The sequence below is a fragment of the Panthera tigris genome, chromosome A1 (assembly GCF_018350195.1).
Source record: "Panthera tigris isolate Pti1 chromosome A1, P.tigris_Pti1_mat1.1, whole genome shotgun sequence".
NCBI lineage: Eukaryota > Metazoa > Chordata > Mammalia > Carnivora > Felidae > Panthera > Panthera tigris.
In genome coordinates this window covers 228,844,824-228,860,696 of record NC_056660.1, presented here as the reverse complement: position 1 = coordinate 228,860,696, position 15,873 = coordinate 228,844,824, and the positions used below count along the sequence as shown (strand labels likewise).

General features: G+C 38.4%; 1 protein-coding gene across 3 annotated transcripts in view; it reads right to left on the bottom strand.

The window, feature by feature from the left end:
- CTNND2 (catenin delta 2) overlaps positions 1-15,873 on the bottom strand; it is a 931,760-nt gene that overhangs the window by 756,362 nt on the left and 159,525 nt on the right. For 2 of the 3 annotated variants that reach the window (XM_042997503.1, XM_042997520.1), the window contains exon 1: positions 9,841-10,073. In XM_042997503.1, coding sequence (XP_042853437.1) covers positions 9,841-10,023 — 183 coding nt within the window. In that variant the 5' untranslated portion in view covers positions 10,024-10,073. Of the gene's footprint in view, positions 1-9,840; positions 10,074-15,873 lie in introns of those variants that run through there. The other variant, XM_042997513.1, reaches the window with a different exon arrangement.

Sequence of the window (15,873 nt, the reverse complement as noted above, 5' to 3'; positions counted from 1 at the left end):
GTTTTGGTCTTGTTGAGTCCTTCTGTCTCCTAGTAATTAGGCAAGTGGTCCAGCTACTTCTGGAGACGCTGTGAAGAATGTGAAAATCAGAACTTGTCATTATCAAGGAGGAGGATGCTGATCTTCAGGTTTTTTTTATGGCAGCAGGCCATGGAGCCAGCTCATTTAGAGCCTGGGGCATGAACCTGCACATTTTCCTTTAATGACTGCAGCTGAATGACAGCAACTTGAACATGATCGATGGGCTGCCGCGGGCGTGTTTACCTGTGTCACTGATGCATGCTAGAGAAAACTTCCGTCCACACCACTGATTCTTGGAAACAGGAATGTTCAATGAAAAGAAAGCCGTGGTATTGAGCTCACAGTTCTTGTTTCATACCACATTTTCTCTACACACATTAACAATGAGGTGCGTAAATTCCTTGAATTTTTTTTTAACATTTATTTTTGGGAGACTGAGAGAGACAGAGCGTGAATGGGGAGAGGAACAGAGAGAGAGGGAGAGACACAGAATCCGAAGCAGGCTCCAGGCTCTGAGCTGTCAGCACAGAGCCTATCAAGGGGTTCGAATCCACGAACCGTGAGATTATGACCTGAGCCCAAGTCGGACGCTTAACCAACTGAGCCACCTAGGCGTGTGAATTCCTTTTGTTTAGAATCTCATTCATGATTCCTTCAGATTGCAAAAATATATTGCAGATCAAATTGATATGAAGTTGTCTGCCTCTCTTTTCCTAGTTAAATGAGAGCAAGGCAGGCAGGGGCATCATTTAACCTGACCTCAGCAAACTTTGGCCATAGAGAAATGTTTTTTTGGGAGAAATATTAGACAATATATTGAAGCCCCATTATTATACCTGAATTGAGAGAGAATGCAGTACAGTGAAAAGAGCACTGGATTCAGAATAAAACAAGCTAATTTTCTCATTTCAGTTCTATGGCAATTTCTTATATGGCTTGAGGTAAGCAAATTAAATACCATTTTAAAATGAGTTTCTTTGGTCATCAACAGAAGACACTGGATGAAATAATTACTAGAGTAACAGTCATTACTTACAGATCTCATGAAATAAGTTTTACATAAAGAGTTAACAGAAGTATGTCATTTATATTTTATAAAAATATGTACATTTTAATGAAATGTAGTGTCTATATTAAAAACATTTTTGTGATTTTGAGATACTATTTAACAATGTTTTCTTGTCCTATCGTATTTTATATGTTTATCTTTACTGTTTCCACCATATTTGGTTCAGTTGTTCTGAATACTGAACATGTTTCCCCCATTTATTCCCTCTAGAATATTCTGCTTGTTAATTTCCTACTTTGCAAACCCTGTACAAGGGCACTGACTAATACCCCTGGAGCTCCTGCTTTGTAAGTCCTGCCTGTGGCTCTTATCAGTAACTAATTATGACATATTTTCCCAGTGAGTTTGTAAGGGTCTTTAAAGTCTTTCTCAAAACTTTGCTCCAGGCAGGTTCTGTCAAAGTAGACCCAATGATTTATGTACAAGGAAGTGTGACATGGCATTTTTGTTTCATTCTGAGAAAATTGAATCAACCTAGGAGATCAACAAAGATGGAAAGGTTCAATAAAATTATAATGTTAACTCACAGTGTATCTGTTTAGGTTTTAATACAATAGTGATATGAAAAATAGTCTTACTATAATATTAAGTATACGAGGAAGTATAAAAAATTTATAAAGGAAAATAAAAATGTTGTATAAATAATTACATATTCATATAAAAATCTTAGAAGGGCCCTTCCCAAATATTTACACCAATCTCTAGCTGCAATATGACTCCCAAATAAAATTTTTATCTTCATTCCTTTCTGAGTTTTTAAACTTTTTTACAATGTGTATGAATTACTTTATAATGGAAAATTCATAGAAACTTTCTAAAATATCATATTAAAATGGTCAATGTGATTTCACATATGAATATTTAGCAATGAATTCTAATGATAAATATAAAAGAGGCATTAGAAAGGCACTATAATGTCATGTTACAAAACCCCACATATTAAAAGCTTGCCTTCTTTTTTTAAATTTTTCTTAATGTTTTTATTTATTTTTGAGACAGAGAGAGAGACAGAGCATGAGCAGGGGAGGGGCAGAGAGAGAGGGAGACACAGAATCTGAAGCAGGCTCCAGGCTCTGAGCTGTCAGCACAGAGCCCAACGTGGGGCTCGAACTCACAGACTGTGAGATCATGACCTGAGCTGAAGTCGGACACCTTACCGACTGAGCCACCCAGGCGCCCCTAAGAGCTTATCTTCTAATTTAGCATATAAAAGCTTAGTCCATTTTTACTTTTCCCATCATAGCCTCCAGTGCCTGAAAAACCCAACTCCTAATAGCTTCAAAGGGAACAGAACAGACAGCATCCAAACGAATTAATTCTTAGAATTTGGGGTGATTAAAAAGGTAGATAAGTATATGTGTGTCTTGAGAAGCGTTACAAAGTCAAATTTTAAGGGAAAAATTCAAAATAACTTACAGGCAAGAACAGAATATACACAAAAGAGCATGGCAGGCAGGAGGAGGAAGGGAGGGAGATGACCCATCCACACTTCCAGAATATTCACCAGTGACTAGAACTCCTAGCACCAATTCCCAAGACCTTAGACAAGCAGTTTAGGACACTCGTTGCTCCGCTCTCTCAAGCTTCGGTCATCATTTTTGCGATGTAACAGATCCAGGATCCACAAAGAAATAGACTGTTTCATACCCAGCAAGTTCCATCAACCCGCTGCCACCTGACCAGTCCCCTTCCTTCCTACCTGGAGCTCCACACTGCTACATACACCACTTAATTTCCTTCTTTAGCTTGCTGCGAATCTAAACACCTAGTCTGGTCAGCCTGTCTGCACCATGTCTGTGCATGCGATATCCATCCACAAGGCTTTCTGATCCTTGCCCACTCCAGGATCTGCCCTTCCTTCTTCCAAACCACACCCTCTACCAGGACCCAGATCCGCAGACTCCTGGCTTGCAACTTCATAGCTCAGTTCACATCTCGAAAAAGGTCATGACTGTTCCTACCATGGTTTATGTTCTAACAATGAAAGCAAGGGGGAAAATATGCTTTCTCCCCCCATTTTCAATCTACATCTGGCTTGAAACAAGAAATAAATTCAAAATCATCGAGCAATTCTCATTTTAATTTTAATATATGGAAAGAGTTCCACTTGTGGCACTTTGATACATAGAATTCTTTTTTCTCTGACTACATGAATATAAAGTTCACTAGTCTTTGCAGATAATCCTTCCCTATCTTCTTGACCTTTCCCAAAGGTGTTTTAATTTCCTCTTTTTCATGGATGATAATTGTGTCATTACTTTCATAAGATGCTTTCCCAAGACATAGTTTGGAAAGTGATTAATCATCACAGGTCATTTTTCACATCATGTTATCAGAAACTAGTGTTCCACATTACAGTAACACTACCAATGCTGAAAGACTTGGCAATGACATGTGGCACAGGACAAAGACTAATTAAAGGAGGATTTTATAATGTGCTCTTTCCCAATCATATGCTTTTTATACAGAGCTAATGGAATTTAAAAATTATAAATAGAGGTGCCTGGGTGGCTCAGTCAGTTGATCGTCCGACTTCAGCTCAGGTCATGACCTCGCAGTTCGTGAGTTCGAGCCCCGTGTTGGGCGCTGTGCTGACAGCTCGGAGCCTGGAGCCTGCTTCCGATTCTGTGTCTCCCTCTCTCACTACCCGTCCCCCACTCTCTCGCTCTCTTTCAAAAATAAATACACATTAAAAAAAATTTTTTTAATTATAAATAAAAGAAACAAAATAAAAATAAAGGCATGCTATCCTCACCATGAGTCAATGTAAAATATCAAGATTTCTTTAGATTCCGTGTAAGAAGAATGTTTTAAAATGCTTGTTTCGTGCCTTCACAGGACATACCATGTATAAAGTACTCTGTGCAGTAGCTTTGCCCATAGTGGGAGGTCAGAAATGTCTTCACTCCTACTTTCCCCTCTATTAAAAATAATAACAAAAGTGATTAAAAGCAAGAAATCTTCTGTTTTACCACCTAGAAAATAATCAGTATTTGAAATAATGGTACCAAAAATTTCCTCTAAAATCAAGAACATGATTGCAATCCTTGTGCAAAGTAAAAACAAAAAACAAAGCAAAACAAAAAAAAACAAGAGAAATTACTGTAGCAATAGTGTCTAGGGTTATAAATACTGTCAAGTTAAGGAATGTTCTTATTAGTATAAATGACTTGGAGTTTTTAAGTAAATAGACTAGAGAGTTTCCTTAAAATTTTGTCTGTAAGTTTTTAAATGCTTTATACATTTCTATATAGGTTTGTCTTCTAACTTCACTGCTAAATAGTAGAGGTCAGAGTTCAGATTTGTGCATCACCCAGGGAAGGTTAGTTCTAAGCACAGTGTTGGCATTTGATAAACACTACTGAAAAATACAATGAAATGAGACACTGGCATATACTGTTATATACCTACAATTTCTATGTAACCTATTCATTTTTAAATGTACTTCACTGGTTGAATTATTACAAAAAACACACTTATCTGAGTCATAATTTACAAAGATCAATGAACTATCTGAGTTCTAAAGCTCTTTAAAATGTCCCGTAATTTTCTAGCTTATACTATTTGGATGCCAGCGTTGGAATTGTGTGATGATCAAATGAAACAATAGTTACCTGAAGGAAAAGAAATATTCTTTCGAAATGAATATATTTTTAGGAAAGTCATGGTTTTCTTAAGAGCAAAGGGGTACCATGTTGATTTAAGGCAAAATACAAAGACAAGGTTACATAGTGTAAACGAATATAAATTCTTATCTAATTGTGTAGACCAGCACTGTGACAATTAAAAGCAATGAAAACACACGGGCGAACACCAGGACTACTACTCTTAGGCAACCACAAGCGAACATTAGTGTGCTTCTCACAGTCACACCCCTCCACATGGGCGACGCGAGCACTGTCCCTTCTCCTGGAGACCACTGTCCTGGCATTGTCATGACTCCCCACCACCTTTCCCAGAGTCAAAAAAATTTTGCTTTCTTTTCTCATTTTGATCTCATCTCAAAGAGTCACAACCTAGGTCTAAACATTAACAATCATGACTTTCTAATTCTTGATTTTGAGCACACAGCTCTCAAGCTATCACCATCTGCGCACACTCACTGCGAATGCATTGTCACTAACAATTTCTCTTTCCCTGCTTCCACTCTATGTCACTTCCAAGATCCATCGTTATAATGGCTGTCTCGCATCCCTCATCTCCAATGCCTCCCCTCCCCACCTCTGCTTAGCCCAGCTCACTCCAAACAAGTCCAACTCAAACAAGATGACTGTGCTCATCTGAAGAGAGGGGAAGAAATACCACAGTTTCCAACACCAAGCCATCGGGTGACCTGAGACCATGCACTTTGCCTCTTTTCCATTCTCATGGATGAACTGTCTTTGTTCCAAAAGCCATTCTTTTCTCTGATGCACTAGATCCATTCACTCTCATCTACCCAGTAACTTTTCTCCCTGTTATTTCCCCCCTTTCAAGCGTCATAAATTTCACTTTCTATAAGTCACTGCCATCATCATAGGGATACCTACCATCCTTAAAAAAGAATCCCTTCATTGTTCTCACCCCTTTAAGACACCCCACGTTTGGGGCTGCTATATATAATGAACGGCTATCAGTCACCCGCTCTAAGTTATATATCCAAATCACATGAACGAAGTCATCACATGCTTGTCCTCCACCCACCCCCCTCCTCTTCTGATGAAGGACGCTTGTTTACAGGAGAGGAAATAGGAATTAGGTCCCTCTCTCTTAATGCCCCATAGAGAAACTTGATAACTTGGAAATGAGACAGATGTGTCTGAAATACAGAAAATTACCCATAGAGTATAACATAAATCATGGTTCTATTTATGTTAATATGAAAGTGTAAAATTTACCAGCTAAAAGCAATCAAGATGGGAAATTAGAACAAAGAAATAAATCAATGAACACCTTTTCATGGAGTAACCCATGACTGCTTGGGTGCAAGGTCTCTAGGACTCAGATTACAAATATCTTAGTCATGCCATACATGTCATGTGGACACATTTCATGACACAGGGCTTGGCATGACTTAAGCTCATTCTGTGGTTATAAACCAGAATTTGTTTCTATGCAATGTTAACTGCCTGTCTAAAAACTTACATTATTACTCTCCATAACAACTTATTCCAATAAACTGTCAAACTGAGTGTTCTTTATACATGTATTTCTTTCATCGTTATTGTACTTTGCATATATAAAGTGCTCAATACGTTTAATGAATGAGTAAATAAATTATGCAACCTATCACTTGGCAGTTAGCTCAGAATATATGCCTGCTGTGATAAAGAACGACTTCTCTCCTGCAGAACTGATGTCCAAGGAGACAGCACTGGGGTAGCACATAAGAGTGATGCCATAAAATTTCTTCCTTCAAACTTTCTAACTTAACAAATAGGACTTTTAGTCAAGAAAGCTATTTCCCATTAGCACCAAAGAGGACCAGGCAAGCAATAAGCAAATGAACATATTTATAAATATGTTATGTACATAATTATTAAAATCATAAAAGACATTTAATGGCCAAAGTCAGTTTTCTTTCATCTCAGCTAATTTTTTTTTCAGATATATTTAACTTAGCTTTGGCTCCATAGATAGTAGCCTAGACCTCAGGAAAAGAAATGATGCAAACCTTAAAAATAATTTAGGACGAAAATCTTCAGTGAAGAAAAAAATTGCTTGTTTGCACCAGGCCACCCAAGGAAGTCCATGGACCTGGCTGCTGGTGGATCTGGCCTTAACATGGGCACACGCTGCCCACAGGACCTGATGATGCCTGAGCCTCTGATGCGGAGGCTTCCAGATCCTCTACTCAGTTTCCAGGACAGACTGTCACACCTGTTCACATTAGTTTCCTGCCACAAAGAATCTAACCTTTGCCATCCAAAAATGAATGCTGGACTTATTTTAATTATTTGAAAAAACTCTTCACAGTAAGTTTTTATTAAATCCTCATCAAGGATTTGGAGAGGCCATGTTATTTATAGCAATGTATTTTTGCTTCAAGCAGCTTATCCACTCTCTCGACTACAAACATCACTATCTCAGCAGAAGTAGCATCTCCTAGTATCCAACTAATATCTATTCCAATCTCCCAATTCTTTCTCTCATTTGTGATTGTCTTCCCTATACTCTACCTCCATCTAATCGGAAACACATATGGTAACCAATGTTGATAGTTTGATTTATTTCCTCCTACACTTTTCTAGATGTTCATAAACATAAACAAAAATATTTATTATGTTGTTTTTTAAAGTCCTCACGGAATTTTTCAAAGATATAATATATAGCTCCAACTCATTTTATTAATAACTACATAAAAAGGATATAGCTTTTATATAAAAGATACACCTTGGGGAAACTGGGTGGCTTAGTTGGTTAAGCATCTGACTTCGGCTCAGGTCATGATCTCGCGGTTCATGAGTTTGAGCCGCGCATCGGGCTCTGTACTGATAGCTCAGAGCGTGGAACCTGCTTCGGATTCTGTGTGTGTCTCTCTCTCTCTCTGCCCCTCCTCCAGTCACTCATGCTCTCTCACTCTCTCAAAAATAAACATTAAAAAAGATACACCTTGTTTTTCAACTTATCATTATTGTTCTATTTTTTCTATCCTAGATAATTTTTCAATAAACACCCATATACATAAAACCTTATGATCTAGGTCACCCATTTCTATACTATCTATGTCTAGGCACAACAAATCAAAGGCTACTGAACACTATAAATGCCAATTCATAGCAACATTTCATTTTAAACAAAGGTTACAGCAATACACGTTTCCATATAAAGTGACAAAGAATGTGAATTTCCTCAAACCTTAACCCTTAGGTAGATTACAATATATACTGTTTTTTAATGTTTGTCTGTTTGGTAGATTAAAGAAAATCATTTCTATCTTGAATTTTATATCCCTGATCAGTAGAGTATAAAACATTTGCATGTATTCATTGGTCTTTTGCATTTTTCTTCTGTGAATTGCTGTTCGTATTTTTTGCCTACTTTTCTATTCTGTATTTCTTTTTCTCTCATCAACATTAGGAAGCATTAATATACTAACTGTATCAACACTTCATATTTTTGGCACATATTTTCTCTTGGCCTATTTTTTCTACGATTTTATGTTGAATGTGTCCTTGTGTTTCTGAACCCTCAGTTATGTCCTACAGAGAGAACATTTTGGACCCACTGGACACTATAGTGATGAGTATGTTTGGTAAGGTAAAATCTCTCTACCAAAAATTTCCTTGTAACTCTCATATACTTATCCTTCCCATGTAATTTTTACAATAGTTTATTCCAGTTTGTCAAAGAGACAATCAGCCGTAAGATCCTTATTACCATAGCCTAAAGTTTATACCTTTATTTGGGAGAAAGTGATATTATTATGGATCATAGCATACCTTGCCATTTATTCCTAATTACTTTATGTCTTCTGATGAAATGCTATACTTTTCATCAGACAGGTCTTGTCATTTTCTTGTTCAGTTTATTCCTCCTGTTTTATATTTTGTCACTAGTCCAATGTTACTGGCCGAAAGACTTCCAGATCATACCTGAGTAAGAAACCGTGGCATAGACCAACTTTAACAAAGCACTATCTTGAGTATGGGAACTGGCATGAACCTTCGTTCCTTTCTTCAATTACTCCTTAAAAAGAGTCAGCACGCTCATGAGTGTGCTTCTGGTAGCAAACTCATCAAGGAATACGGCCTGTGCCTCAATTTCCTGCTTACAGACCATTTTCAAAAACCAGATTATCCAATTACTCTATTCAACTTGCTTTGTGTACCCACTTAGTCATACACTTCCTGACCCGAGGGCACACTTTGACTGAGAGCATCATCGATCCCTTCTGTCAATGGATCTTTCCTCAGCTACTCTATTGATAGCCTGGCCACTTCTGCTGCTTATTCAGCATCCCTGAATCATATAAACCAAACACAGGATGCTTTTTCAATTTCTTTAAAAAATTATGATTTATATTCTAGCACATGCTAAAAGAAGTGAGAAAAAAATCTTGGTTTTCCAGCTTTCTTTGATTATTTGCCACCCTTTATTTACAAGAAACGTAACTTTTCTGAAACGGTTTTTTTGTTGTTGTTGTTTTTTTGATCTAAGACTTCAGACTTTATTTACTTATTCATTTTAAGGCAAAGTAATGTCGGGGGAAGAAGCATTCAGATTTTAATTAGTTTTATAGGGAAAGTTCTAAAACACAATTCTTCCAGATCTATCTCAGAGATACTGGAAAGACCAATTCGTCTTGACCCAACACAGAATTCATCTGCTGTCACACATACTAATTTTTTAGACTTGTGGATATATTTTGATTGTTGATTAGACTTTATCTTTTCTAAAGACCAATTATTTGGCCTCAGCATTTAGCAGTATTAAATAAAAGGTCCATCACCAAATCTTCCAAAACTTCACCCATATAGGGAATTTTGACTGTAAAGTGTTTTTGTTTGTTTGTTTGTTTGTTTGTTTTTTACCCCCTGTGGAATATTTCTCAACGAAAAGTGCCTAAATCATGAATGAAAACATAAAACATATGAATCCACTCTCCAATGGCAATTATAACCCAATTTTAATATTTTTATGCTAAAAACCAACATTTGGCCAGAAAATTGTAAGTTTCTTCCAACGCAGCTGAGTCATCACGGGTTCACCTGAAAGAACAAGTTCTAAAGTGCGCCCATAAGTAGGTCACAAAAGTGGAATGTTTCTACCTGCTCTTTGACCGAGGCGAGGATGGAGGAGGTGGTTTCCGTTTCTGAGCCATCCCCATTGGAGGTGGTCAGGCCAGGGCTCAGGGAGCTGGTCTTCTCTGAGGTGGACGAAGGCTGGTCTGGGACAGGCATAGCTCCTGCAATGCAGAGGGACATGTTGAATGCGATGTGAGATGTCGCCATGGCAAACAGATACAACTGTCAGGAACCTTAAGCACTCCCCTTGGGAAAAATGAAAATTATGGACTACAGAGAAGGCACACGACATCATTATAGAATAGGAAACAATACAAGTAAACAGAATCGTTTCTCCTTTCTCACCCCAACCAAATTCTAAGATACACTCACAATTTTCTGTTTTGTATTTGAAGTAAGTGGAAGAAGAAATAATAAGAAGCAAAAAAAAAAAGAAGAAAGAAAAAAAAGAGAAAAGAAATGAAGTAGAGTCTTTTTTTAAAAAAAAAGCCAGCTGATCTACTATTTTATTTCTGTTTTGCATAATTTTATTACTTGTGTATTGGTGTATTTCCATCTCAAAGAAAATCTATTCAATATTCCCCTTTATAAGGAAATCACAAAAATAAATGATCAATAACTTAGAAATAATTAAGGGAATTCATGAATTAACATAAGAAGATTAGTACTGTGAATACTAAATACCTAGCCCACTCCACAAATATTTACCAAGTTCCCTCTCTGTGACCTACGGCAGATGAAAGCTTTTTAAAGCTGCCAAGGCTCATTTGCCACAGTTTATTTTTTTCTGAGTTTATAAAAGAAAGAAGAAACTCAAATAACATCAGCTCAATTCATAAATGGACACCATTGTACAGGTTAAAAACAGCATCCCGAAAGTTATTTTTTCCCGTTATCTTTCCCTAACAAATAAATAAGACTAAAGTACTCATTATATATATAATCTAGCAGTGCTCATCAGCAGGGGAAATAATAATTAACCAATAACAATTTTTACCAGAGCACTACAAAACCACTATTCAAATAAAAGTCTGGGAGTACATAAAGGTGGTTTTCTTGCCTCCAACTATCATATCACATGCCCCTCCGGGAACCAGTGCTATGTGAATGTTAGAGTATTTCCTGTTCTACTGTATCTGAGCAGCCTGGGTTTTCCAGTCAACAACATCATTTTCATAGGAACCCTTGCACTGTGATATTACCTATATTTGCTAGCAGTTATTAACTAGGGCTATGCTATCTGAAACAGGTTCTATTATAGAATGTTCCTTAAAATGTATGAAAAAGGTGGTCATCTAATTTTTTCACTGGACTTTCCAAATTAGTTTTGATTTGTTGTCATTTTTTAAGTAAAAATTGTAATAATAATATCAACGACGATTAGAATAGCACTGAAAAGATAAATCGGTTACAAACAGAATTTATAGGAGGTTTCGGGAAAATAATATTTGCAAGCAAGATTCGAGCAAAGAGTAAAGATCAAGTTAAACATAGTTTGGCAAAACGTAACCATGGCTAAAAACCAGAAGGTATTTTAGGTGATGGATACTAACAAGATGAAAGAAAGTGATTTAAATAATTATGGTGGTGGGGTTGAGAAGATAATAATAAAGCACAGTTTTATATTCCACTTGCTTTCACACGTAGTATCCTGTTTGATCAAGCCTCATAATTATAAGGATTTAGATAAACAGATCAACAAATGTTGTCCCCAGGTAACAGAGCCTGGAAGCCAAGCCCTTCTAATTAGGAAAAGTGTGAGAATGGGGGGAAGGGGGGGAAGGCAGAAAGCAAGAAGAAAGGAAAATGGCAGTTCTTACATGCAAAGTCACCCCCCTCCCCGGCCTTGCATCTCCGCCTGTATCCATGTCACTGGCTTCCAAAGGGGACTCTACCTCTTCCAAAGGGGACGCCCTCAAGATGGGAAAGGATGAGTCTTACATATTTTAAATTATTTTAACTTTCATGTTTTCCAAATTTTGTCAGGTCCATGTGAATCTAGGTTTTGGACCAGCATTATTATCGATATATTTTTTGACAAAGAAATTGTCTAAAGTCTCTAAGTTATTTATATAATTGGGCCTAGAACCCGGGTTTTCTCCCTCTTTATTCCTAGAGTCCTGTGATGCATTGGCCTATTTCCCATTACCTGTGGTGCTGCCTCATAAATGCTAGTCTACACACCAATTTCTCTAAAATGTTACTCTTAAAAGTAGGAGGGTAACCTGTCATAATAAAATGTGGGATTTAATAGGCATTGAATCAAGGTAAATCCTCAGGCACCGGACAACTCTGACCCACACACTGTAAGGAATAATTAAGTCTGTTTACTTCCCCCCTTTCTCCTTACAGCAACGACAGAAAAAAAGTGAATGCTTCAAGGCCTTCAAGGCCCACCATCCAGAGTCACGGCTAGCCATTGTGCCTGAATGGAAATGACTGGGAATCATTTCCATGGCTCGTGATTTTTCACACCCAGATTTAATTCGACCGTTGGCCATCTCTGTGTATGAGTAAGACTGCCCGACCTCCACTCCTAATCCTTTTAGCTCACAGCACAAGAAGAGAGGCAGGGCCACGTGAAGGCTAAGGCAACCAAGCTGTGGACTGCCTAATGGTAAGTGTAAAAAGCTTTAAGCCTTCTGACTTGGCAGTAAATCGCCAAGTGCTTTAGTTTTAATTAGAACTAATCCACCAAAATGAGGAGATATTCTGTGTTAAATCCAGGAAATCTGGAAAATGTAGAGAGACAATAAGAAAGGAAAAAAAAAAAAAAAACCCAACACCAAGGAAGAGGCATCCTCAGTAATTCTGCCACCCGAGATAAGTATATTTACGTTGGTGTATTGGTTTAGGCTTCTCTGACAGAATGTTTTTTTCTGATTGAACACATTCTATGTAATGAGTGTTACATAATGGAGTCCTAATGTAATATTCTCGATGTGTTTTTAAACTTTGTTCACCATCATAGCATGAACTGTGTCTTATGTCAACAAAAATGATTCTACAGTTTTAAAACGTCACGAATACTTAGTATTCGTAAGGCATCATAATTTACTATCTCTTATTTGTAACTTTTACCCTACTGTTATGTCTGTGACATTTTCAATAGATAAAGTGGTGTTGATGGAATGAGGAACCAGTGCAGGTTTCAGACTTTGGAGAGCCAGAACGAGTTTCCCTGCCGCCAGGCTGGTTCAACATATCTGCCCATGAGAATGTCCCCCCCCCCCCCAACAATGTGAACAAGACTGGCCTCTATTATCTTCTCCTGCTTTTACCAATTTGATATAGAAAAATGCATCCCTTTGATTTGTTTTCTCTTTGGCAACAAGTACAGTGCACATTTTCCTACAGATTTATTGATCCTACGTACAACACCTCTTATTCTCTTTATACAACGACTGTGTAGGAAGTCTTTCTACCGCTAGTCACATGCTAATCGGCAAATATCTAAACTACATTTTAGACGGAAGCATCTTCGACATGAGAAAAAGGGACAATAATGAGGGACAGATACTGTCACATGTTAGTGGGTTTGTTCTCTAGCAGAACTTGGTACTAACAAGTTCTATGTCCAGAAAATACAAAACCACAAGTCGTGCTGTGCTATACCTGCGCATGCATGAGTGTTACGGACTCAACTGTGTTGACTCATACCCCCATCCCTGGCCCCACCTCTGCCCCAAATCCATATGCTGAAGACCTAATGCCCAAGGTGACCATATTTGGACATGGGGCCTTCAGGGAGGTAATTTAGGTTAAATGCAGTTACGAGGGTGGGGCTTCTAAGGGTGGAACTGTTGCCCTTACAAAAAAGAGGAAAAGACCAGAGCTCTTTCCACCTTGTGAGGACACAGAGAGAAGCGAGCAGCCAAAAAGAGCATTCTCAGCAAAAACATAAGCCAACAACTTCAATCTTGGACTTCTGGCCTCTAGAACTGTAAGAAAATATATTTCTGCTGCTGAAGCCCCTCTGTCTGTGGCATCTTATTAAGGCAGCCTGGGGTTGGATGTTCTCAGCTTCTTTCTCTTACCTCCCCCGGGAGGCGAGTATGGGGGCACTGGGGAACCGATGTTAGCAGGCCAGTAATATCACGTATTATTGATACGTCCTCTCTGCGGACACCTACGTCCAAGATGAACTACAGATGTCAGGAAAAGGCATGTGCTGCTTCAAATCAGCAACCTGGATAAACCAAAGCTTGTAAGAGGGCTGTGCCCCACTGGTGTGAAGTAAGCCTATGGAACAAAACACTATCTTAAGAACCTCCATGGGACTTTCACAGATGATGCAACAAGAAATTCAGCAAAGTTGGCTGGGATGAGAAAAATACCAAAAGCAGGCAGCCCTCATATACAGAGCATCCTTCCCAATATGAACTCTTATGACCATAAGTAATAAGATTTCATGAGGTCCAAATAAATATTCTAAACTTTCATTTCCCAAACATGAGTTTGGGATATGAACGTACATGTTGTAATCTTATGTGCACTTTAGAAGGCCAAATTCTCCTGCTTTCAATTCAAGGACCACATTCAACGCTATCTTTTATTGACCTCCATCACACAAAAAGAAAATAAAATTCTTATTTTACATTTTGTAAGTATTCAAACTCGTTCCTTCTTTAGTCACTGCTGCCCAGCAACCGATGACTTTACTGGAGGAGGTCATCAAGAACTTAAATAGTTCTTGAAAACCAGTTAACCCTTAAGCTGGATCCGGCCAACTACAGGCTCCATACTCCCTCCCCTGTCCTTGGAATGAATGCGTGTCTGCTCACCTTCCCCACTCCCAGAAGCTTCTCTAAGAATATAGCCCGGTGGTAGAAATGTGGTGTTAAGGTATGTGACTGAACCCAGTTAAGGCCTATAGAAACTTTTAAGATTCTGGCCAGTGGGCAGTACAGAAATCTACTTGTCCCATAGCCACCCAAGGTGAGCCTTGTAAATAAGTTCTCTTGTTTATTAAACCGGCCACCTTCCAGTCTAGAGTGGTCTGTTGCCTTCTTCAGTCCCTCCCTGCCCTTAAGTATGAGCTCCAGTTTGCAAACCAACAGACTTTGACATCAGATATTGCCACCTTCAAAAAATTAACTGATGGATTCTGGTGTCACACCATCATCTAATTCAATGAGCCACCTAGTCTTCTCATGCCACTGTTACCTGATTCCTCCTCTCTGATTCAGCAATAAGCCCCTTTGGCCACGATGAGGTCATTGCTCCTCTTGAACTGGCTACCCTCTGTCTATAACCCATGACCTCTCATCCTTTCAAGTGCCCTCTCATTCTGTCACTACCCAGGCCCTCACACTGTGTTGTCATAGAGACCTGTTTCTTTCTTCTCCCAGGCTGCAGGTCCCACCTACTTCAAATTCCAGAATCTCCAAATCCCTTGCATACTGTGGGACTCAAAACTTATTTCATTAGCTAGACTTGCACTGTCCAATATGGTAGCCTCTACCAACATATAGCTATTTAAGTCTCAACAACATTAAGAAGCCAGTTTACTAGTTGCAGTGTTCACATTTCTAGTGCTCAATAGCCACATGTGGCCAGTGGCTACTGTAGTGGATAGTAAAAGTGTAGATTTCCATCACTGCAGAAAGTTCTATTGATGGCCTTGATCTATACCCAACAGTCAATGCCTTGATGTAATCTTTTATCTGTAGCTTCAGTCCTTGGGAACAGGTGATGAAAAAGGATCAGCTTATAAACATATTTTGAAGGGAGAACTGTCAGGATTATTGACAGGTTGCATGCAATAGTGAGGCAAAGAGACAAGAGTCTAGATGATTCCAGGGTTTGGTCTGAGTGACTGGCCATTAGCCAAAATGCTGACACTGTGAGTAAAACATATTTGAGAAAATGGAAGGTGACCTGGCATATAAACTTACAACCCAAAATGCATCTATCAATGATTTTTCTTTGCTGTTAACATCTGGGTAGCTGAGACCAGCTCAAGCCAGAAACTACACTTTGATATGTATTGGGTAATGTAGAGATTGATGATTTCTAAACATTGCTTATCAAATCATTTTCTCCCCTTTTCCTTTT